Raw genomic sequence first — 26034 nt, forward strand, 5'->3', positions numbered from 1 at the left:
ATGTTTGTATATGTTTGTGTATGTGTGTATATGTTTGTGTATGTGTGTATATGTTTGTGTATGTGTGTATATGTTTGTGTATGTGTGTTTATGTGTGTATGTGTTTGTATATGCATGGGTGTGTTTGTATGTGTTTGTATATGTTTGTATATGTTTGTGTATGTGTGTATATGTTTGTGTATGTGTGTATATGTTTGTATATGCATGGGTGTGTTTGTATGTGTTTGTATGTGTTTGCGTGTGTTTGTATATGTTTGTATATGTTTGTATATGTTTGTATATGTTTGTATGTGTTTGTTTATGTTTGTATATGTTTGTATATGTTTGTATATGTTTGTATATGTTTGTTTATGTTTGCATGTGTTTGTATATGTTTGTATTTGTTTGTATTTGTTTGTATATGTTTGTATATGTTTGTTTATGTTTGTATATGTTTGTATATGTTTGTATTTGTTTGTATTTGTTTGTATGTGTTTGTATATGTTTGTATATGTTTGTATATGTTTGTATATGTTTGTATATGTTTGTATGTGTTTGTTTATGTTTGTATATGTTTGTATATGTTTGTATGTGTTTGTATATGTTTGTATTTGTTTGTATTTGTTTGTATATGTTTGTATATGTTTGTTTATGTCTGTATATGTTTGTATATGTTTGTATTTGTTTGTATTTGTTTGTATATGTTTGTATATGTTTGTTTATGTTTGTATATGCATGGGTGTCTGCGACGTTGAAAGTGTAACAAACTCACTGTTGTGTTTGGTGATTCTTTCTTCACAGGCCTCCGAGTGTAAATCTGTTCCACTGAGCAACCAGAAACAAAGTAAATTAACATTTAATTTAAATCATAACAGAATAAATGTGTATTATTTCACCAGCATTAATATCATCCAGTAAATTGAGAGCAAAAGAAAGATAATTGATGGCTGGAATGTTACAGTAGAAATAAATACTGAGCGAATCGGTGAAGAAGAGAAAAGAAGGAATGAGAAGAAAAGTATTCATGAAGGCCGCAGCTACAAGAATATCATCCTCTCTCCTCCTAAATGGATATTAATATTCTATATCGTCGCTGTCGGGCAAAAACCTTGCATTTCTAAAACTGATGTTTTTGTCTCAACGCTGTTTAAATATGTGTAAAACACACAGACGGACGTAAAGGGTGACCAATAGCATTCATTTATGAGAAAAATTAATAATAATAACAATAATATTGAAATATGGAGATACAAGGTTTCTGCCCAACAGTGATAATATATACTATAAAGTATTTGTTTTGCTGTATAGTATTTGTTTTGCTGTTTTATGTTGTATAGTATTTGTTTTGCTGTATAGTATTTGTTTTGCTGTATAGTATTTGTTTTGCTGTATAGTATTTGTTTTGCTGTTTTTAGTATTATTATTATTATTATTATTATATAATATAATTTAGAATGAGGATTTCATGTTGTCATAAACATGATGATGGTTTTCTTATGTACTACATGCTGTGTGCATGTACTTTTACAGTATATTGTTATGCTGTATTGCACTTTTACTCCACTACATGTATTTGACAAGTGAAGTTATTTTGCAGACAAAATAATTAAAATAATCTCCATGTTTACCAGTTGCAACATTAAAGTGATAAACACAAGAATGCATCAATAATTATAATCAAAAAATATAATATAGGTATATGATTCTGAAATGGGCCATTCTGCATCAGTACTTTACTCTTGGTACTTAGTAAGTATACTTTAAAGCCAATACTTTTGCTCTAGGGAAGACTTTGAATGCAGGACACTTACTTATGTATATATATATGTATATACATATATATATACATATATATACAGTGAGGAAAATAAGTATTTTTTTTTAACTATGTCCCTCACAGTGGACATGCAACTATGTTGACTATTTCAGACCCCTCCATGATTTCTAAGTGGGAGAACTTGCAAAATAGCAGGGTGTTCAAATAATTATTTTCCTCACTGTATATATACTGTATATATATATATATACACAGTTTGTGTGATTTCTACAGCAGATAAAGAGTTAAATGTCTTGTTTTGATTGTTGACTGAAAATGTTGATATTAAATGAATATGTATGTAAAACTCTCCATTGTGTCATAAATCTGACAGATTCCACATCATAAGGTTGTTGATAGTTAAGGTGAAAGAGTGAATTCTTACAGCTGATGTCGGAGTTGGTCCTCTCGGCCTGGTTGTGCTTGTTGACGGACTGGATCCTCCTCAAAGACCCTGTCACCTTAAATCAACAAGAAGACACGTTATTAATGTGATCAGCGTCTGTGATCAGTCTGTGATCAGCTGGCTAAATACACATTTTAAGCAGAAACACTACAGCTGAATAGGAAAATATTTGAACTATCAAAATATAGCTTTAACCAGTTGATTAGTTACATTAGGAACTTTTTTTTATGTTACAAGTTTTCTGAGTGTTATGTTCAATTACGAAAAATACATTTCCAGAACAAAAATATGAACATCCGATAAAGTCAGGTTCACATTTCTTGTTTTATTTTGCTGACATATTAGAATCAAAGTCTTTTACTGGGAAATTTCTCTTTTATTATCACTTAATGAATCAGAAAATACTGTAAACGGCCATTAAAAAAATATTTTTTTAAATTTCAATTTCAATTAAAAATTATGTTTTTGCCTTTAGTGTCTCACGTTAATGCTTAATTTAAAATTAAAAGTCGAGTTAAAAAAATCGAAACAGATGGTCGTGATTGGTCCGAGTGTTAATATCAATGGAGAGCTTCACGTCATGTTTCAGCTTCATGTTGTTTAAATAGAGTCAGTAAAGAATGTGGTTGAGACCTCCATCTCGTCGTCCTCCGTCACCAGGCAGGGCTTGTGTTTCTCAGGGTGGCGATACTTCTCCAGCAGGTCCAGGGTCAGCTCCTGGTTCAGGCCTTGCTGGGTCAAAAACATGTTCTGTGGAAGAGAGGGAGCAAGGTGGGGAAAGAGAAAGAGAAACAGTGAGTAGGCTCCAAGACCGAGACTGATGTAGAAAAAAATGAACGACCTAACAGTTTAAGTCTGATTTCATCCTGATGTCCTCTTTCCTGTTCACTGATTAACTTGCTAAAATGTTACTTTCTTTTTGGGTCTCCTGATTTAATGAAGTCGGTCTGCCTTTGCTCTAGTTTAGAGTCTGAACCAAGCCTTTTGCATGGACCACTGTGAGTGAGACCTTTTGTTAGAGCCCAGCTCCAACACCTGATTGGTTGAAGTAGACAGGATTGAGTCTATGCAAATGTATTAAGACAGACTTGTGAGTTGAATGTTTTTTTTTGGCAGTTTAGGCCTTCATTAGATAGCTTAGATATGAAAGAATCAATATATGGATTTGAACCCGCAACCACTTTGTTGAGTATTAAGCCTTCATACAGGGATGCTCTACCAGGTGAGCTACACAGAAACCCATGTGTTGTGGTTTTGGGTTTTTCTTTTCTTTTCTTTTTCTCCTTCTGTGGTTTTGGTCCTGTCTTGTCTTGCTTCCTAACTTGTGTCTTGTGTTGCTGTCCCCGTCTTGTACTCCCCTGTGAGTGTCTGTCTGTATGTTCTGTTTCCTGTTTTATTTTGAAGTCTGCTCTCTGTCCCGTCTTGTCTCTAGTTTTACTTTTTATCTTTATGTCAACTTTTACTCATTACTATTTCAACACCACCTCAATGTTTTTTCCAAATGCTATAAAACTGAATAAGACACCCCAAAATTTGTGAAAGTAGAGATTTGTACATGCCAAAGAGCGTTGTGTGGAATCAATCGTGTTATTTTGGGGAATTAAAAAGAACATTGATATAGGGCAACGGGCCAATTTGACCCGTGGACAGCATGAGGGTTAAATGTGAAGTAGTCATCTTATAAAGACTCTTCTTTTTTTTTTTTACTCCGTGGACTGCTGTAACTATAGCTGCTCTTGGATGTGTGACAGTTTGGGTACAAATCATGCCAAAACATAGTTAGATTAAGGTTGATTTGATTAAGAAATGACACCAAATACACCTGAACTGGAGCACATGTGAGCAGTACTGACTGTGAGTAACTTGGAGGCGCTGGGTCTCTTCTTCGGGTTCCTCACCAACATGGCCTTTACAAAGTTATAAAACATGGAGGACCTGCAGACAGGAGACATGTTGGAGCATCTTGGAACATCCAGTAACACACATATATACATAGACTAAATGCTTGTATTTAGATCCTAATAATCACAGTATTAGTACAACATAGTCAAAACATTTACATCTGTTGTTGGCCTATCCAGACTATAACTGTACATTTTCCAATTTACATTTTTCATAAGCATTCACTGAGAAAACATCTGTTCACGGCTGGAAATCTAAATGCAAGACCAACAGCAACAGCTGGATTGATACAATAGGTACCATTCGCTCCCATGATCTAATGATTAAATATAATGTGATTTGATTTACCATTTAGACTTGTCCTTCAGTTTAGGAGGCTGGTAGCCGCTCTTGGACATGAGGAACAGGACTCTGCAGGAAGAAACACAGTCAATGAGACTCTGGGAGACTGAATGTCACATATTTATGCACAAGCCTGGTCTCTCCTGCAACAGATTCAGTATGCAAGATGAACTGATAATGTGCAGTGTGTTTTGTTTTACTTCAGCAATGTGAAGAGAGGAAAGCTGTTAGAAAAAAGGAAATGAAAAGTCTCTACAAAGTAAAGTGCAGTAGGGGAGTAGACGTTTAAAGTAGCAGAAAATGTAAATAGTCAATTAAAGTTGTGTTGTTAAGTACAGTACTTGATTAAATGTCCTCATTCCATTTAACCACAGGTGTGTGTGTGTGTGTGTGTTTACCGCAGCGGGTGGACATCAAACATGGGCGGCTGCAGCTCAGCCAGCTCGATGGCTGTGATGCCCACAGACCAGATGTCACACAGCTCGTTGTAGCCGCCTTTGATCTCCACCGCCGCCACCTCTGGCGCCATCCTGAGGACAGGAGGGGAACAGCAACAACTGAAGGACTTTTTGTCAGAATCAACGACGTTCCACTTCCCGGATTGGTCTGGTGCCGACGGACATTGCGCCGGATGTCTGTTACCTTCTGCTTTCTTGTAATTCTAAACTACTTTTAATGAGTGTTGTTGGTCAACGCTAAAGCGAGAAACAAGCTTACTTTAGACGGCCAAAGCGGAGCTAAACATGTTTTCTAACCTATTAGGATCAAGACCTGTAACATTAAAAGCAGCAGAGAGACTGATCTCTGGGTTTGGATCTCACCAATATGGCGTCCCGATGAAGGACATCCGCCGGGCCAGAGTGGCAGTGATCTGAGCCGAGATCCCAAAGTCAGCTACACAACAGAGGAAACAAAGAATACAAAGAACAACCAGATTTGGTTAAAATATACTTAACAAGACCGATTTCTGCAAGTCTTGAGTGACTCTTTGTAAAAGAACTCAAATCAAGCCTCTGAATACAAATTCATGGGCTTTGTATTTCTACTATCTACTTTGATTTCAGAATTACTGCACACTGTGACAGCACCATCACGGCAGACATGAGCATAGACCCAATTAAAAAAAACAATGAAAAAAAAAAAATCAATGGACAGGCTAACTGACAATGGAAATAATCTTTGTGTCAGCCCTAATTCAGACCACCACAACACAGACAGGACCAGTTGAGTCCTTAAATAAGATCCAACCGAGACAACTGAGAGGATTTGAGGGGTCCGTAAAGACGTAACTTTTGGTTCAACATTGGAGGGGTTGAGAAGGTTTAACGTCAAACACTTCACACTGTTTTTTGTTAGGTTTTTGGGGTGGGTTGCACAGGCCAGTTTGGATTACTGCGCCCATGCGTCTGTGATGTCAGTGATGCAGAGAGTGACTCATCTTCACCACAGCGGTTCAGCACAGAGCGCACAGAGTGAAACATGCACCTACCCAGCCTGACCTCGCCCTGATCATTGAGGAGGATGTTGGCACCCTGGAGGCAAGAGAGAGAGAGAGAGAGAGAGAGAGAGAGAGAGAGAGACACAAATCAACCCAAACACAACCAGAGACACGTCTCATCATGCGAACACTCTCCTCTCGGTGATCTTTAACTGAGCCCACATAGGGTAGAGATCAAAAACCTGTAAACTCTAAAAGTAGAAGTAAAAGATCACTGGGTGGACTGACTGTTGTAGTGTGCCGAGTATCTTCTCTCTCTATCTGCTCATTTTCAGCTGCACTAATGTCAGTAAGTAAGATTTACTCAGTATGGTATTCAGTATTTACATGTAAAAACACCCCACTGAGAAAATTCTCTACTACAAGTCAAAAGTCCTGCATTCAAAACCTCGCTACTAAAAAAAAAACATTCACAGAAAAGTACTTAAAGTACTTACTGTGTACTTACTGTTCCCTGTCCGTGTTTTCCTATTATATTGTCATTGGTCATTCAATAATTATTTTCTTTTTTCCCTTGTTCATTATCTGTTGGATTGTACTGTATTGATTGGAAACTATGGGTTTTTAGCTTTAAACTGTTTCATAATTTTCAATGTTAATTCTGAAAGTAGGCCTATGTTCTTTTCTCCCTTGTTTATTATCTGTTGGATTGTTCTATATTTATATTTACACATACACACATTTATCTTGTGAAACACTTTGTGAATTTGTCTGTAAAAGGAGCTAAATCAAATAAACTTATTATTATTATATCTAATTAATCTGGATTAATATTTCTGTGTATGTGTGATGTGTATGTTGCATATTCCTGCTGTAGACGTTTAAGGTTGTGTTCATTTATATACTGTTGGCTAGTTTAATCTGCAGCAATGCATCATATTCTCTAATCATCACATGTTTGTAGCATCAATGTCCTGTGAGAACCACAGGACTTTTAAAAAGTTTAAAAGTTTTCAGCTTTGTGACGATGCATTTTCCTGGTGAGCCGAGAAACCTTTTAAAGCTTATTGTATTTAGCTTGGAGGTAATAAAGGGAATCACAGGTGAGGTGGAAGGGGAATCTGGATCCGGGAAGCCACACAGTTTTTCAACCTCAGCTGTGTGAGAGTAATGTTTTTAGATCTCGTCGTTCTCGGCTTTTAATCAGTGAGGTCTTTCTTTTTGTGTGTGCTTTTATCTACGCTCTTTGTACAATGAAGGATTAAACGTACGACGACGGCCAACCTCATTAATTGCAACAGCAAGAGTTGGAAAGGGCTTCAGATTTCACCCAGTGGCATTACTTGTGGACAGATTGCCACTACAGTTAATATTCTACATGTGATATGATTTGGCGAGTGGGTGGGGTGCTGTGCTCTCTTAGTTGTGTTTGGAATTTCTTTGTTTACATAGGCAGCACCCATATAGGTCTTTTTGTGTTTGGCACTTTGATATTGTGTTAATTAAAAATCCTTTCTTTTTATTCGTAACCTCGTCTCCCTTTCTGTATTGGTTCCTCCACCTTCATCCTTCTTATGACGATGATTGGTCTTCTGTGTTAGAAACAGGACTTCCCTGATCCTGGGGCTCAGTGTGTACTTTGTTCTTGTTTACGTCTTATTATCCGACCCACTTATTCCAACAGCAAGCGTCATGTTTCCCCTACTGTAGTCTAACGTGCGTTTACCACAAATAAGATACAAGATACGAGTAAACAAGAATGGAGAATGAAAGTCAGACGTGTTTACCTTGATGTCTCTGTGGATTTTCTTCTGTGCATGCAGGTAGTCAAGACCCTGGGTGATATAAATAAAAGCTTTCACTTGTTAATTTCTACTGTTAAACCCATTTCAGAAATGAAGAGAAAAAGATAAATAAACACAGAATGAATGGAATAAAGCAGTTGTGCCGTGGCCGTCATTATGAGCAGCTCCAGAGTTAATCCTTTAAAGGGAGTGAGTACTTACCTGCAGCATCTCCCTGCAGATGTAGGCGATCTGGGGCTCAGACAGAGGACCGGTCACTGTGGAACACATTTACTTTTAATAATTCATTACTAATAGTTTACAGCCTCCAGAATAGATTACTGTAAGTGATCAAGGTTCGTTTGAAAAGTCACGCATTCAGCGCTGCGAAGGAGGGTCTGGATAGGCCGCATAGCATTCTGGGATGTGAGTGAAACGTGCTCTGGTTTAATTGGCATTTCTTTAAACCAATCACCATCAATTTGGGTGTCGCTAAGCAACGGATGGAGCCATGGTGCCGCTGCAAAACAGCCTCTGGAAGGACCTTGTTTTGGTGGAACGTGTAGGTTCATCTATTCCAGCAAATTCAGGTTCAAATTCCAGCCCGTGGAAAAGTAATTCCCCAATACTTAATCCCAGGGTCCTCCATAAAATTGTATTTTAAATTGTATTTTAATGTTTTTTTACAGTAATAAATCCATGCATTATGTCATTGTGTTACATGGAGTATGGTTTAAAAAATCAAATCTTCCCCTTTTTGCAGGGGACAAGCTTTGAAGGACCCCTGGCCGTCCCCTGACCCCACTTTGAGTGATTTACGGGGTGATATGAATGTTGTAAAGCAGATCAGAACTGAAGACCGGAACATTTTAATCCATACTAAAGATGAAGAGGAAGATTAAAAGGTCTTTTTTTGTAAATTTGGATGTGAAAACGTTTTATTGAGTCGTCTACTGTAGAGAGGCACAGAGAAACAACTCGGCTTCACAATGATTAACATCATGAGGTCCAGTTCAACCTGAGTTCAGACTAGAAAAGACCTGAACAGTCCATTTACGTTTACATGTCCAGCTTCAATAAAAGCCTCTCGATAGCGACATGGTACACTATCTCGTCTCGTAGCATTTTGGGAATAGTTGGGAATTTCATCCAGTCTCAGCAAAAATCTTGTATAAATTAAAGTAGCAGGAAATGGAAATACCCAAGTAAAGTACAAGCACCTCAAACTTGTGATATAATAGTAATATATAATAGATTAAAACTCATTAAAGGCAGATTCCTCAAATATTTGCCCCCACACACACACACGTGAAATATTCCATTTGGAAAAATAGATCACTCTTTAGAAATTCTAATTCTTAAAATGTATTGGTGATTTTGAATGTTTACATTTGGTATGTCCTCGGGGTGTATTTTTATATAAGCCATCACGTGTTTCTGCCCTTACGTGCATTTTATATTTCTTCAATGTTTTTTGCATTTATGTGTGTCACCAATCAACACAAAACATAAACTCAATCAGTCACTCACGCACCATGGTAGATATCCTGCAGGGAGCCTCCTCCACAGAACTCCATGCAGATCCACAGTTTGTTGGCTCTGCAGACAAAGAGGAGTTAATGTCTATCTGACATTAATGATGGGGGGGGGGGCACAGAGACGGACCACTCACCGGATGTAGCTGCCATAATAAGCCACTATGTTGGGATGTTTGCAGCTCCTCACTATGACAATTTCCTGCTGGATGATAGAAAAATCATCGTCTGTGGAACCAGACAGAATGGGGGGAAGACATATTTGTTATTTTAGTCACATTAGTCACATTCTTTATGAACACAGTTAGTGGGTACATGTACCCACTAACACGCTGCATGATAACCAAGACTTTAAGACATCAAACTCCTTTCCTTTCAAGTTTATTGTGAGGTAATAGCATGAAAAGCCTCTTTGATCAACAGGGCTGACTATCTGAAACTATGAAAAGTTAGGTGGTTCTCACGTGAACCTTTGAGTACATTTTGATGATGATAATACTCACATACTTTTTACTTCAAGAGGCTTTCAGTTTGTGTGGATTTTAGCGGCCGCTTTGGACAAAAGTGGTAGTGTTTTATCACACCTGCTGTCATTAAGGTGTTTTCTTTATGGTGCTGTATTGTGACAGACAGTATAAGACATGGACAATATGACGCCGTTGCTGTCAACGGAGACCAGTGAAGGCTATAAGACGCTCTTTTCCGGTGATGCTGAGTGTTACTGCGCAGCCTCCAACTGAGCTTGAAGACGTAGATGTGACTTCAGCAACGTGTCTGAAAGTTGTAAGTCTTCTGGTAGACGTGCAAGAGAAATCTCAATCGTTCCCAATCAGCAGAGACGGAGAGCGTAGGTACATGTTAGGAGATAACATAGCCACAGGCTAATTACTGCCAACTAAAACGCTAGTTAACATTAGTAATTAAACCTAAACAGCTAATGTAGGTCAAAACTGTCTGTGAGCTTATCCTGTATTTTACGGTAATTCCTCTACTGTGCGATAGTGAGTTGCGTGGTTCTGACACAATTGTGGGCCTATTTTGTACAAAAACTGCCTTTTAAACATTGTTGTGTTTCTTTCGAAATAAACAATGGACGAAAAGAGTCTTTAAACGCTTCAGATGGAAGATATTTGCTGTCAAAGTGACGTCAAAATGAATGGCAGTCAACGGACTGCTAACTGCGGGTGAGTGCTATGTAGCATCAAAATGGCGCCACTGGAGCTACGCTTAGTGGAGGCCGGCTTACCCCCCGTTGTGTATCAACACTGTCTGTCTAAATGTCTGAGTTTAAATACTGACAGATGCAACTCCCACTCAGCTATTATGTTACTACTTCCCTATACCTCCCTGAAACAAGAAGGACATGATATTAAACAAACAATAAGCTCTTTTTAAAACTGGTGTGTGCATATATACATATGAGTATAACAAAAAGGTCTAGTTGTACATGTATACTCCCACTTTTTCACTCAGGATAGTCCTTAATATGATGAACCCTCCACGGGAGCATGTGTAGGCACAGTACTTGAGTTAAGGAGTAAATATACTAGGCTGGAAACATGTTTGTCACCTTTGTGCAGGTGCTTTGGTAGAACATCTAAAGGCTTGTATTTCAGTGTCCTCTCAGGCCTCGGGCATTATTACAAACACGTCATAATGCCTCTCTCTTAAAAGCATGAACACTCAAAGACAAATCTCACCTGGTTCCATCTTGATGACCTTAATGGCCGCCAGCTCCCCATTCTGCTTGTTACGTGCCTGAACACACAAAGACACATTCACCGGTTAATACTTTTACAGGATTCACATCTTGGACTTAAGTAAAAGTAGCAACACTACAGTGAAGAAATACTATGTTACAAGTAAAATGCCTGAATTACAACATCTTACTCAAGTCAAAGTACAATAGTATCAGCATTCAAATACATACTCATCATGCAGAGTGGACCATTTCAGAATCATATTATATCACTGGATCATAATTATCAATAGGTTACAATACACAGCCCTAATTAGTGATGCATTCATGTGTTCATTACTTTCATGTTGGAGCTGGAAAAGGTGGAGCTCATTTAACTTCTTTATAAACAGCTGAACTGCTAACCTATAATAAAACATCATCATTTATTAGTTGATTATATTTTGTAGTGTTGATCTGAATCTGAAAAGTAACTAAATGTATTGGAGTAAAAGGAGCGTGTTTGCCTGTGAGGTGTGGTGGAGTGGAAGTATAAAGTAGCATAAAATAGAAACACTCAAGTATAAGTGTGTTTGTACTTCAAACACGTACTGAAGTAAATTACATGAGTAAATGTACCTACAATAGTCGTCATAAATGTGGTGCGTTTTCTTGAGTGCCACAGAGCTTCATTTGCATGTTTTCTGTCCAGATCAGTAGAGTGCAACAAACAACAGACCACACCACTAAAGACACACACACACACACACACACACACACACACACACACACACACACAGCTCCTACACACACACACACACACACTGACCTTTAAAAGTGTGACAACAGAAAGCGGTCTCACTTCTCTTTGTTTATTCACACTATTAATAAGTATATGTTCATACTTTAATATCTTATTGTCCAAGCTGATGGATTCTGTTGAAGCAACTTTTCTGTAACATTGTGATTAAAAGTTCTTTCACTGTAAAATAATAACATGGTATTAGGCTGAATGACACATCATGTCAAACAGAAAAGCTGCAAACAACTAAATATGCTGCTGTTAAAATAACGTTTGCATAAAGGTACTTGACCCCATCAGAGTTCATATAGTCTGGATCAATGGAAGTACATTTCCAGGATTATTGCCTACATCCGGCACATGGTTGATGCGCCGGACGTCCCTCAGATTTCTCTCTCTGCGTGTTGCCGTTCTCCAGATCACTACGCTTCTGGAAAACAAGGCAACCTTCGAGCTAGCAAGCTACACACTGAAAATGTCAAGTTTTGAAGAACCTTTGGATCATGCAACAAGACAGGCCCGCCGGGTTCTTTCTGGGAAGGATCAAGTGTTTTTGATCCAGACTCCAGCTCGGCCCATCTGAGCTTTCATTTTTGTCAAAGGCAGAGCAGGATACCCAGGGCTCGGTTTACACCTAGCCACTGTTGGACCATGGAAAGGTTGGGGGTACTCATATTAATGTTAAAAAAACCTCATAATGTGACATTTTCACGCCATGGGACCTTTAAAAACAAGCAAACAGCCCAGGCCGTTATTTTCTCCTATCCCAGAATATATCTGTGATGTAGCCAGACTTTCTATTCAGCAATGAGAGACTAAAGTACATATATTATTATTTAAGGTAGCCAAAAATCCTGGTTATTTATAACACTGGTGGCAGTAAATTAAACTGCTGATATGATCCTGTTGCTCACGTCAATCAAACGCCCCAGTTCCCCCCTTGCTTTGTCTCTGTTTGTGTACTTCCCAGTTCTTCTCTCACTGTGTTTATCTTTATTACGGACTAGTCCATGTTATTGTGAGAGTAGGGGAGTGTACTGAAAAAAAGTGATATTTTTAAAGTGTTTTTGGCCAGCCCAGTGTCAATTGAAAAAAACAATGAGCCACCAGTGTAGGCTTACCACTTTTATGGGCCAGTTCATGGGCCAGACTAAAAAAACAAGAATTAAAAACAAGAATTATAATTAATTTGGGCTGTTAGCCCAAAAAAGCACGTCAGCACACCGGGAAAATGCCCGGTATGCCAGATGGCCAGTCCGCTTTTTGGCGGGCTCCATTTCTAAGCTAATGTTAGCTAGTTGTTGCACGCTGTTGGCTGAAGAATGGATGTACGAAGAGGAAAGGCGAATAAACGTCTCATCCTTTGGATTTCCCGGACAAAGTCCTTAACACAAAATAAATCAGTGTGCAGGTTTTTATAGGCAACCAAGAGAGTAGGAAGGAGGAAGGTCTCGGTTTTTACATTAACGCTCACACATTGGCATTACAAAGCATTAATACAATGGGAATCTTTACATTGTGCCTTTAAAAAACTACAGCCAATGTGTCAGTGGGAACTCTCCTTACGAAATCGATCTCCATTGACATCACTATTGAAAATAGATTACAGCTAAACTTATTAATACGGAACCATTTCACGATATTATTACTTTATATTACAGACACAACACTGATGAGAGATTATACTTCATCATATTACTACTTTTCATCATATTCTATATTATATTTGCATTACATCTCTATATTAATTAAGGCTACGATTAATTTCTCAATTAATGGATTATTTGTTTGGTCTATAAAATGTCAGAAAATGGTGAAGAAATGTCAGTGCTTGTTTCCCAAAGCCCAAGATGACGTCTTCAAATCTGTTGTTTTGTCCACCACTCAAAGATGTTCAGATGACTAAAGAACATTTACCGCTACTAGCCTACTTATTTTAGAATGATGAACATATTAATGCATCAATGTTTATAATTCAGCAATATCATTTATGATATTTTAAAATGGGCCATTCTGCCTACCAAGTAATAGTATTGATGCTCTTCTTTTTGTGCATTTTAGGCCTTTAATGACAGGACAGCTGAAGATATGAAAGGGGAGATCGAGGGGGGAATGACATGCAGCAAAGGGCCGCAGGTCGGAGCCGAACCCGGAGCAATGGGCTCTGCACACGGGCGCCCGCTCCACCAACTGAGCCATCCGGGCGCCCTTGCCGTTGGTACTCTTATGTAAAAGATCTGAATACTTCTTCCACCATTGCATATACCAGACAGTAGTTTAGACATGACTGGCCACCTACTCACTCACATTCAGTCACCCATGAAATACACAACAGTCAGAAGTGTACTCGGTCAGCGAGGACCGGCACACACACACAACGGAAACTCCACTGCCTCACAGAGGGATTTTTTAAAAACATGACACATTGGTTATTACAGCACCAAATATCAGTCAAAGGTTCAAATCCTCTCAGACGGAGAGCATTATGACTACAATCAAAAGATAAAATGCTTCGTAATCCGTATATCGAACAGTTCCGCTCGTCTCTCCCTGTCGTCACTGAAGTGTTAAAACAAAACAGGTTTGTTGACGCATATTTCATGAAATGAGCAGGACGTTGTTAGCGTTTAGGATGCTAATCAAATGAGGGAAACACTTTCCCCTCAAAAACAAAGAAGAGGCAACTTTTTCGAGACACGACTCAGAAGGCAGGCGGTGACCACCTCCGCTGCCAAGCCACTGCTTTCCCTTTGTCGGAAAATGAAAACAACGAACCGTAATGGAAGCTGACACTTCACAGTTGGACGTGTGTTGATGACGTTGAAATGTCACAGTGGAAAGTCGGGTAGTTGTGGTGGCGGTGGAGGACGGTCGGTCGTCAACATTTGGCTTACATTCAACGCAGATATCTTTATATACATATATACATATATATTCATCTGATGTATCTGTGAAATGTGTGTCTGAGAAAGTTAGTCATGTTATTACACAACAGCTCTACTTTAAACAGAGCCATTCCTGGCAGGTAAATCTCTTCTTGTAGGAAGCAGCAGAACCTGTGTACAGTATCAGACATGTGGACAGTATCAGACATGTGGACAGTATCAGACATGTGGACAGTAACAGACAGGTGGACAGTATCAGACCTGTGGACAGTATCAGACATGTGCACAGTATCAGACATGTGGACAGTAACAGACAGGTGGACAGTATCAGACATGTGGACAGTATCAGACATGTGTACAGTATCAGACATGTGGACAGTATCAGACATGTGGACAGTATCAGACATGTGGACAGTATCAGACAGGTGGACAGTATCAGACATGTGGACAGTATCAGACAGGTGTACAGTATCAGACATGTGGACAGTATCAGACATGTGGACAGTATCAGACATGTGGACAGTATCAGACAGGTGTACAGTATCAGACATGTGGACAGTAACCGACATGTGGACAGTATCAGACATGTGGACAGTATCAGACATGTGGACAGTATCAGACCTGTGGACAGTATCAGACATGTGGACAGTATCAGACATGTGGACAGTAACAGACATGTGGACAGTATCAGACATGTGGACAGTAACAGACATGCGGACAGTATCAGACACGTAGAGGACAGTTGAGACAAACAAAAGCACAGAGTGGCAACAATGACAGTGGAAACTCCACTCAATCGAAGGAGTGTTTGTGTTAGTGTCAGTGTGTGTGTGTCATCAGAGAGGTCACTAGGAGGAAAGACAGCCAACAAGTAAACAACCAACACACACACACGCACACACACACACACACATGCACACATGCACACAAACAACTGGACGTCACAGCAGAAGCCGCAGCAACATTTCCACCTTGAAGTGTGTGTTTTCTAGTTTCAGGGGTCTTTCCTTTCTCTGAGCTCTGTAAATCACACTCACTCACACACACAAATACACACACACACACACACACACACATACACAAACACAGGGACTACGGGCGGAAATTAGCAATTTGCTACCACCTGGCAGAGGACATCTATTAATGTCTTTTGTGCACTGTCCCTGTTCAAAAAAATTACAATTTCACACTTGCACACACACACACACACGCACACACAGACACACACACACACACACACACACACACACACACAGTGAAACAACATCATGGTATGTGTCCCGTTCTTGTCCCGTGTGTCACTAAAACGTCCATCTTTTAAAACCAACCACCGTCCATTCATAAGGGGATACCTAGAGAGACCGAAGGTGACGCCCACGGGTCCTGACCAGGCGTCAGTATGCATGTTGGAGTGAGAATGTTGGGTTAAGGGGACCGAGGAGTCAGCAGTCAAAATAAAACTGATTATTCCTTAAACACCACAAGTAGCTGCAACTTGGGTGAGGGGCGCAGGTATGTCATGGCAGGTGTTTTACTCGGGACCCGTGGAATGTGAATGGGACGTTTGTATGAGTGGTTCTCAAGAAAGCTGCAAGGAACAATACCGCAGGCTAAGCATTCGGCCCACACCAAGATCTGTTTTTATTAATTAGACTAGGAGTTCTTTCACTCAGAGGACGATTTAGCTTTGTGTTTTAGGAAGTTCAGAAACGTCTAATCATGGGTTAGTTCATGTTATCACGGCTGAAACACAGCAGCAACACTGTGGAGGAACTCCGGTATTAAAGGGATGATCTAGAGTTCATTAGACTGGGGGTCATTTAGTTTACAGGTCATTTATACAGTAAGATTATTTCTTTAAGACATTTGATCTCACAATCTACTAAAGCACATGCTCCCTCACTTTTTCTCTCTCTCTCACACACACACACACACACACACACACACACACACACACATGCACACACCAGTTATGGGGTGGAGTTTGGAAGCATTTGTTTGATGTTCTCAGCATTGTAAATTCTCTCTCTTCCTCTTTTTTTGGGTTAAAGATAAATCAACCCTAACCAGAAAGTCAAGCACATTTAATTGTAAAAAACAGATGTACACACACACACACACACACACACACACACTGTTTCAGCAGAAACCTGACACAGTTAACTTGGCTCTGCTCTTTCATCTCACTTCTTTATTTTTTTGTTTTTGCGTCTCAGGTCGCACACTCAACACAGGTGCAGCCCACAGCTTCTATGAGGCCTGAAACAAGAGTTGCACCGCATTGAACAGCAACCCTGACTGCAGCTTAGTAGCACAAGCCACATCTGATAAGGAGAGTCAGGCGTTTTACTGTAAGAGGACAAAAGATCCGGATACGATTGGATGCAGAGTTGCAGTCAGCTAAAAGCCAAGTCTGAGTCAGGTACCAAAGCCCTGCACCAAGGTTACAGTACACTTATTTCACAAAGGTAAAATCCCTTGCAGTAAACTGATAAGAAAGCAACATCCATCATCAAACAGACGTTTATATTTCAGGAAGAACATTTCTGGGTCATGACTGAAAAGACTTTGTTGATCACATCAGAAAAGTGACTAAAGAGTGATCCTCGGGTCTTCTGACAGTGGTCACACATGACTGGAGACACACAGAGGAAACCAGTGGTGGGTTTACACTGAATTACACCCTATAGTGTATGATTAGATAAGTTCTGATAACTTATACTGTCATATTTTGTGCAACATTGTGCTCATTGTCTTTTGGCAATGTTGGAGGGGGAGATTGGGCACTTTAAAAAGTGTTTCCTGTTGTAATTACAATAGTTAAATAACTGGAAGTGTGTTTTTCAAATGTTCTAATGAAGGATTTGTGCAATTGAAAAATATACATATGTACAGTATATATATATATAGATATATATATATATATATATATATATATACAGTATATAAACATAAATGTAAATATACTGTATGTATATTTTATGGTTATTATATATGGCACATTTATATAAATATACTGTATAAATATGTATATATATATATATATATATATATATATATATATTTATACAGTATATTTATATAAATGTGACAAAATATATACAATCAGATATATAAAAACATGTAACAACAGCAGAAAGTAACTATAATATAATAAATATAACAATAATAACCATAAGTATTAATAATATACAAATAAAATAACTATTCTAAATAGCACAAATCCTTTAAAGAAAACACAAACAAAAACTAAAACCTGACCTTTCCGTCTTCGTATGACATCATCTCCCCTATTAAAGATCAATTTGGGGGCTTTTCCCTTTATTGTGTAGAGACAGTGGACAGACCTGAAAGGGGGAGAGAGATGGGGGATGACACGCTGCAAAGAGCAACAGGTCCGACTCAAGAACCGGGCCGCTGCAGGACTCAGCCAACACGGGGCGACCACGCTCACTGGGGGGGCTAATGACGGCCGTCGGCTCCCCTAGTGACGGACTGAGTGATCGGTACTGTGGAGGACGAGGACAGCGAGCCGTTCCTGGGACGCTGTTGACCTCAGGTATGACCTGATCAACTCTAGTGTTGAAACGCTCCTCTCTGCTTGAGCCTCAGCAACAGGCAGAGGAAGTGCATTCCCACAGTTGGGGTAGATCTCCAATACATCCTTATCATGCATAAAAGTGATAAGCTAAAGGAGGCTCAGCCCCCCCCCCCCCTTGTTCAGAGCCAGTCTACTGAGAGCCTGTTCTCTCCCTATTAAGACCAGTCTACTGAGAGCCTGTTCTCTCCCTATTAAGACCAGTCTACTGAGAGCCTGTTCTCTCCCTATTAAGCCTCATTTGGTTGCAGTTCCACTAGAGTTTCTTCAGGGGTGATTGCGGGCGAGTGCAAAATGAATGGGTCTCTAAATTTGGCTCTTTTGCTTGATTGGCGTTGAGAAATCTCAGATTTGATTGTAGTTTTTGCAAGTTCAACATGGATTATAGGTCAAAAGTTGAACAAAATACTACTTTTGTCCTTTTGATTTCTTACACGTTAAATAGTTGTTGCCCATAACATTCTAGCATCCTGCTAATGCATGCTGATTGGTCAGTGAAGGAGTGATTATGACCAGAGACCCCGCTTGATGGCATCTGAAACCAGAATGTCAGAGTGAATAATTTGCCGTGGTCTTTAAAACACTAGCACGTGTCAAATAATCGCAGTTGGGCTGCATCATTGAGCACCAGGCACTGAAAGAGGAAGCTGCTCCTGTTTTAATCTGCACACATTTTAATGCTAAGCATCCCGTTTATTTAATCAATGAATGCTGACATACAGCATTCCTTTCTCTTTCTAAGTGGATTCATATTGTAAAATGCTTGGCTAAACATGATAAAACTGTTCATTCTTTGCTGTGGTGTTGATGTTGTCTAACAGGTAAAACCAGCACAACTAGGACGGTTAGAGAAAGGAAGTTTGTAGTGTGTGCATCAGCAGTTAGAAATGTTGCCCGGGTGCATGCCAACATGTCTGCTATAGTTATTCTTCCTTTACACTATCAATTTAACACAACTGTAACACTGAACTACCTGATATGGGCAATTGATACTGTTTCTTCTTTTTTTTCAGTAATATACAAATTCCTAATTGCTTTTTTAATTCCATTCCTTTTTGTATAATCTTGTGTTGCTTAAAAACTTCAGGGTTTAGTTGTCTGGCGCTGTCGGAACCACTCCACAGTGTGTATGTACGACAGTGTGTTTCTGCTTGAGATGACACTAGTAATTCTTTATTTTTATCTGTTGATCTCGACCAGGGCTGAACGATTCGGGGTGGGAGAGGGTGTGTGTGGGTGGAATCTACCTGCAATTTCTCTGCCAGATTTTGCGATTACAATTTGATTTCCGATTTAGGTTTAGCTAAAGTTCAATATTCCCTGTGTGACAAATAAAACATGTCACGGAGCATGATAGCATGAGACACCATCAGACTGCTCTCTATTCTGGCACCACATCACTCCGGTCCTAAAACAGCTTCACTGGCTTCCCATCTCTCACCGGATCACATACAAGATCCTGGTCCTCACCTACAAAGCCATCCACCACCTTGCCCCATCATACCTCACTGTCCTCCTCTCCCCCTACCAACCTTCACGGCCCCTCAGATCCTCCTCAGCCGGTCTCCTCTTTGTCCCCAAGTCAAAGCTCCGCAGTTTTGGGGACCGAGCCTTTTCCAGGGCAGCTCCAAGGCTGTGGAACTCCCTCCCCCATGAGATCCGCATCTCTGAGTCCCTCACCATTTTTCAGTCCCGTCTGAAGACCCATCTTTTCTGTTCTGCCTATCCTTAGTTTTTCTTTATTTTTATTTTTTTATTTATTTATTTATTTATTTATTTTATTTTTTATTTTTTTTATTTTTTTATTTTTTTAATAACTGTCCCTACTCTGTTAAGCGGCTTTGAGCTCGGGAAAAGCGCTATACAAATTCAATTTATTATTATTATTATTATTCTTATGCAAGGTTGAACAAGGATGTGAATTGCCAGTGATAAGCTTCTGATAAAACCTGAGTAGTTACTGTAACTTGAGATGGGAAAACCAGTTGTACTACGCAAATCTGACTCAAGCAGTGCAGTCACCACATCCTTCTCTCTGACTGTCTTCATGTCAGTGTCCACTACTCTTACTGATCCGACTTAAAGGAGCTGTGTGTGACGCTCCATCCTCTACTAGTCAAAGCTACTGTACCATTATACACAGACATTCTGCTATCAATCAGCTAGCTAGACTGTCTGTCCAATCTGAGGTTTCTGTTGCACGACTAAAACAAGCTTTAAAATGTACACACGTTCCACCAAAACAAGTTCCTTCCCGAGGCTGATTTGCAGATGTTGCTCCATAGAGCGCTTAGCGCCGCCCGAGGTGATTGTGATTGGTTCAAAGAAATGCCAATAAACCAGAGCGTGTTTTTCTCCCATCCCAGAATGCTGTGGGGACTAGCAAGACCCTCCTCAGCTGCCCTGTGGAGGAAGGTCTGCCAAAGGGAGACAATGTGAAAAGAAACTAAAGCTGATAGACAAAGTTCATTATTTACCTCTGAGATGTAGTGGAGTACAAGTATAAAGTAGCACAACATGGAAATACTCAAGTAAGGTACAAGTACCTTGAAATCTGTACTTAATTACGGTATTTGAGTAACTGTACTTTGTTACATTCTACCCCTGATTTCTATAGTGGTCTACTTTCTCTCCTTTCTTACCGCTGCTCATGGTGCAAAAGTGCTGCATTTGCGGACTGAACTGAATACTGTGAGTGTAGCAACATGTAACAGAAAACATGCACTTCACTGCACGTGCATGTTTGATCACATCTATACGTGGGTGCATGTGTGTGTGCGTCCATGTGTTATGCAAATGTCCCTCTCTGTAAAACAGAACAAATCAACTGGCCTGTTTAGAGGAAGTGTGCTCCCTCTACAGCTAACCTGCTTTGCATCAGCAACATTTACTGCTCTTCATTGTTGAACAGTTTAAGCACAGGATAGATTCATTTATGGTATATGTCTCTTTATACAGCCTGATATCCAAAATATAATCCCATGATATCCACAGATGTGCTCCAAACAGCCGCTCAAAAGAATAGTACAAGCTCAAACTAATGCCCAAATCTACTATGACATTTCTATTCTTAATAATCTTGAAATCTAGCTCAATCCATTTTGAGACCATGAATGGACCTTGTAGCTGCTGGTGAGATTCTTTGCAATATTTCCCTGGTTTATATAATGCATTCTTTAAAATACTACAAACGTATACCAGCTAGTTATTGAAATCCCAGGATTTGGGGGTGACATCAGCAAGGATCTGTAGGCTTATCCCCTGACTGTTTCTACACAAAAACACTGGAAGACTTAAATTAAATACCCCAGTTCAATCTGGAGACTTTAAGCACTTTCTAGAGAATAAATCTAAATTTCTGAACCACATTATCATAAATAAATACCAACCAGTCCAAAAGGCCAACGCATGAACACCTGAACAACAGTACTAGCGAATGAATGAGACTGAATCCCAATCTCACATGTTAATCAGTCCTTCCAGAAAAACGCATGGTTTTTGGGGGATTGCGGCGGTCAAAAATCTTTGATTGTGTGGCCTTTTTTCTTAAAGAAATGCGATGGAATATCCTGAATATGTTTGGCAATTTTTCGCGATGAAATTGCAGGAATTTTGCAAAAACTGCAGTTTGATGAAAAAGAGACTGTGTTTGTCTTGTCGTGTAATTACTTCGCTGTGGTCTGTGTGTTGTTGTTTTTTTATAATTTGGGTACTTTTGATACTACTAACGGAGATTGCATCATTTTTAACTTGTGGTAAATCGACCTTAAACAGAAGTCATTCTCATCTTTAAATTGCGCTCTGGTGAAATAAAACTGACCCCTCGGTTTTTCCATAACCTAAGTGATACCTAAGCCTTAGCATCACAAGTTTAAAATGATACAAGCTCCATTAATAGTATCAGAAGTAACCAAGCTATAGAAAAACAACAACACACAGACCATCAGGTAGCTAGCATGCAGCTAAAGCCACTGTCGGACTCGGAGATGACGGAGAAACAACCGAACTGGAAGCCCCTCATGCTAGTCACCGGGGGGGCCTTCCCGGCAAAGTAATCCAACATTTATTTAGCAAATTCAGACTATTAGAATCTTAATTTAGAGATAAATACATGGAGTACCAAATACAGACTAGGTATCCAACTAAAACAAAGAGACAACTGAATTATAAAACTGAAAAATGTAATTAAATAATAGCAGTCTAGTCCACAACCAATACTTATTTGATCTGTAACCCATCCACTGCTTCTTTCACTTCAAAGATTTCTTATAACTATGTAACTCATTCATGAACATCCCTGTGACTCCAATTTCATGGTGCATTCAGGTGCACCTCATGAACTACCCCTAGCCATCTAGAAATACCTTTTAAAGTTGGTAATAAATGTATGCCTATAGGATTTACCAACTTTTATATTGTTTGACTGTTATGTGAGATTAATTGGTTCATACCTAGTATTTACATTGGAAGTTTCACACTTCATCTCAAACTGTTTAAAGGATGTTTGTGCTTAACAATGAGGAACTAATTCTGTGGTGGTACACGAAAATAAAGTAGTTTAAATAAGTTCTGTTGAATGTGTATTTTCATTGTAGATGCTACAGGAAATCAACAACACGTCTGAGGTACAGCACAACACAACGTCTTTTAAATCTTCACTTCCATGACATTTTGTTAGTTATTAAAAGTTTTAAATTACAATTAAAAGTCAATTTTTCAGTAGATACCTTGACAAACAAAAACCCCAGCTGTGCTCAACATAAGGAAGTTAAATACAAATAAATCAAATGACATGACGAGGGAAAACGTACGAATAGAGCAGTCAGGGCTTAGACTGACCTTGTCTGTTTCAGTTGGAGTAAAATTCTCAAAAAAAGTAGAATACTTTCACTTTGTGTAAACCCACTTCCTCCAGCAAACCCGGAGCCTGCACTCAAGTTGTGATTGCAATCAACCAATGAAACTGAAATCCATCACACCTATGTTTCCTTTGAAACTAATCAAGACATTTCCAGTGAGAAGGACATCATCTATTCAAGCCTGAGGAACCGAACATCTAGTCGTATAGTAGCTATGTACACGGTGTTCACTGTAAGTACAACTTTGGGATACTTGTACTTGTGTATTTCCATTTTATGCTACTTTCTACATCTACTCCACTACATCGCAGAGAGATATATTGTACTTTTTACACCACTACATTTGTCTGCTACCTTTAGTTTCTTTCCAGATTCAGCTGGATTCATCAACTAATAAATGGGGTATTTTTGCTTGAACTATGTCATGTCAAGGACCCCTAAACTGACACAAAGCAGACCACTGGGCCCCCTTTGATAAGATTTTGTCCCAGGGTCTCCCATCTGAAGGATTTTCTAAATCTCTAGAGCCTTGTCTTGCACCCGGCGCTTTGTGTGTCTTCGCAAGTCCGTCTTCGTTGAAGACGGACACAGTTGTCAGTGTCCCGTATTGCTATCTTGAGGCAGCGGAAAGTGATGGCGCCATTGACCAACAGATCCCTGGTCTAAAGTCAACAACGCGGCATTCATCATGTGAACTCCTGCTTTACTTGGTGGAGTTTTGGTGGCAAAGTGATCTGCTCGCACACTTCCACTTCACGCACGAGCAGATACAATCTTCCTCCTGAAAATCCCTCCTTCCTGGTTCGTAAACCCGCCATCATGATAGCAACGCGCCAAGGTACAAACATTCATGGCTTTTAGAGGGAATGGGAGGTGACGTCTGATTGGTTTATCGCATGTTACGCCCAAAACACACCTATGAATTGACGAAGATATTAAGTGCAACTCTTTTGAACCAAGCACCCGGTTGACAGACACTTTTTTTTCAAAGTGAATTTGTTTGCGCCCTAAACGCAACTTCGCCATGAACTTCACGCCATGCGCTCAGATCGTTAAAATAGGGCTTTAGATGTTTTATCACAGAAAGTATTATATGTCATATATTCGGTCGTTGTGTTACTAACGGATGAAACTATGATGCAAACACCTTGTGAAAAAATGTTATCCCTTGTTGCCGGGAACCCCCTAGAACCCTCTCAAGGACCCGTGGGGGTCCCAGGACTCCACATTGGGAACCACTAGGCTGGGCTACCAAGCAGGATAAACTTTCAAGAAATAAACACAATAATCAATAATAATATGATCATATTATATACTGTACGTTATTATAAAAGGCGCCATCCTGCATAATGAGTACTTATTACTACTTTAAGGATATTTTGATGCTAAAATAACAACAAAAAATGATATTTTGATGCTAGTACTTTTTGTACTTTCACTTAAGCAATATGTAGAATACAGGACTTGGACTTGTAACTGAGTATTTCTACACTATAGTAATGTTTTACTTGGGTTAAAAACCTGAATACTTCTTCAAGTAAGATACGCTTGACTTAAGACGCTAGCAGTCAGTGCGACAAACTTCCCCTTCATACTAACGAATTTACTCAGCCATGCACTTCTACTTGATCTTAAAAGATAACTCAGTCTCATCTTTCAGACTCTTTCAAGGAGCCCTTCACTTTCAGAGATTCCTTCAAATGTTTCAGATTTCTCATAAGTTTGAAGTGAAACGTTGATTGGTGGCAGCAGCAGAACTACGAGAGTGTTAAAGCAGCGGCTGAAGGCTCTGACCTTAAAAACTTCTCCGTAGGTTCCTCCTCCGACTCTCAGCAGCAGCTCAAAATCATCCTGAGGGTTCCTGGTGGAGATATCCAGAGCTGCCCGGTGCTGGGAATCCATGTTGATGCTCATGTTGCTAATATTCCTCTTCAGGCATGTCACACACACACACACACACGCTCTCTCTCTCTCTCTCCCTCACATACTCTCACACACACTCAACACATCTACAGGCAACCCAACGGATAAACTCCCAGAAGAAGTGAGTTGCTGAGAAAACTCACTTTGCCTGTTGTGTGTCGTTCAGCTGCCGTCATACACACACACACACACACACACATACACACCTTCCTGTTTCTGTTTCTCAGCCTGTTATCGATCCTCCCTCCCTCTCTCACACCTTCCTCTCTTCTCTCTCAAACGTTTTTTTCTCATCTCATTTACATAATCCAATTTTGTTTCCTGTTGGGTGTGAGCACGCATGAGAGAAAGACTGTTTCATGTGTTTTCTGTTCAAGATGTACAAGTGTTTTTTTAAGAGCTAATGTGGGCAGAGCTAAGATTAGAATTAAAGGTTAAGATCCTCTCTGTGTGTGTGTGGGTGTGTGTGTGTGTGTGTGTGTGTGTGTGTGTGTGTATGTGTGTGTGTGTGTGTGTGTGTGTTTGTGTGTGTGTGTGTGTGTGTGGCTTGTAGCTGATTAGTTGCAGTTGTGCTGCTTGGGGTTTTCAGCGTGAGTTTCAGTCTCAGCTTCACGCCTACTGAAGTGTGTGTGTGTGTGTGTGTGTGTGTGTGTGTGTGTGTTGCAGCTCTGCGAGAACAGTCACTCGTGCTTGGAGCTCCCTGTCAGCTTCCTGCTCAGCATTTCCCTGCCGATAAATAAGGGCACCCTTTGCATCTTGATAACAAGTTAAAATCCCTTTATCAGCTGTGAATCTGGTCTGAATATTCTATAAAGGTTACATATTGGCATTCATAGTTATCTGTAGCTTCTTACAGCTCTGCAGCATGTTCATTTACTAACCTTTGATCTGTTGTCCCTGTCCAGAGGTTAAGTGACACCCTAAACATACACTGAATTGATATTTGTTGCAGACACCTACAACATGTTGATTTCCTCTCTGAGTGAAGGGAACACTGCAGCAGCCGAGCACATAGACAGATGTTAAAAAAGAAACCTGACACACAGGGTTAAATTAAGAGTCTGCAGCCTCTTGCTTGCGGCTCTGT

The 26034-nt window shown here is 39.6% G+C and overlaps 1 protein-coding gene across 3 annotated transcripts in view; it reads right to left on the reverse strand.

Annotated features, from left to right (window-relative positions):
- The window catches only part of LOC117942201 (mitogen-activated protein kinase kinase kinase kinase 5-like), a 38355-nt gene extending 13155 nt beyond the window's left edge, over positions 1 to 25200 (reverse strand). For 2 of the 3 annotated variants that reach the window (XM_034867549.1, XM_034867548.1), the window contains exons 1-14: positions 24819 to 25200; positions 10903 to 10960; positions 9340 to 9430; positions 9202 to 9266; positions 7890 to 7945; positions 7671 to 7718; positions 5935 to 5977; positions 5267 to 5339; positions 4844 to 4975; positions 4452 to 4514; positions 4055 to 4136; positions 2835 to 2951; positions 2181 to 2256; positions 752 to 804 (exon numbers count right to left, since the gene is read on the reverse strand). In XM_034867549.1, the coding sequence (XP_034723440.1) occupies positions 752 to 804; positions 2181 to 2256; positions 2835 to 2951; positions 4055 to 4136; positions 4452 to 4514; positions 4844 to 4975; positions 5267 to 5339; positions 5935 to 5977; positions 7671 to 7718; positions 7890 to 7945; positions 9202 to 9266; positions 9340 to 9430; positions 10903 to 10960; positions 24819 to 24938 (1077 nt within the window). In that variant the 5' untranslated portion in view covers positions 24939 to 25200. The remainder of the gene's footprint in view (positions 1 to 751; positions 805 to 2180; positions 2257 to 2834; positions 2952 to 4054; positions 4137 to 4451; positions 4515 to 4843; positions 4976 to 5266; positions 5340 to 5934; positions 5978 to 7670; positions 7719 to 7889; positions 7946 to 9201; positions 9267 to 9339; positions 9431 to 10902; positions 10961 to 24818) is intronic. The other variant, XM_034867550.1, reaches the window with a different exon arrangement.
- Positions 25201 to 26034: the final 834 nt, after the last annotated feature.

Source organism: Etheostoma cragini, chromosome 3, assembly GCF_013103735.1.
Source record: "Etheostoma cragini isolate CJK2018 chromosome 3, CSU_Ecrag_1.0, whole genome shotgun sequence".
In the NCBI taxonomy this organism is placed as follows: Eukaryota; Metazoa; Chordata; class Actinopteri; order Perciformes; family Percidae; genus Etheostoma; species Etheostoma cragini.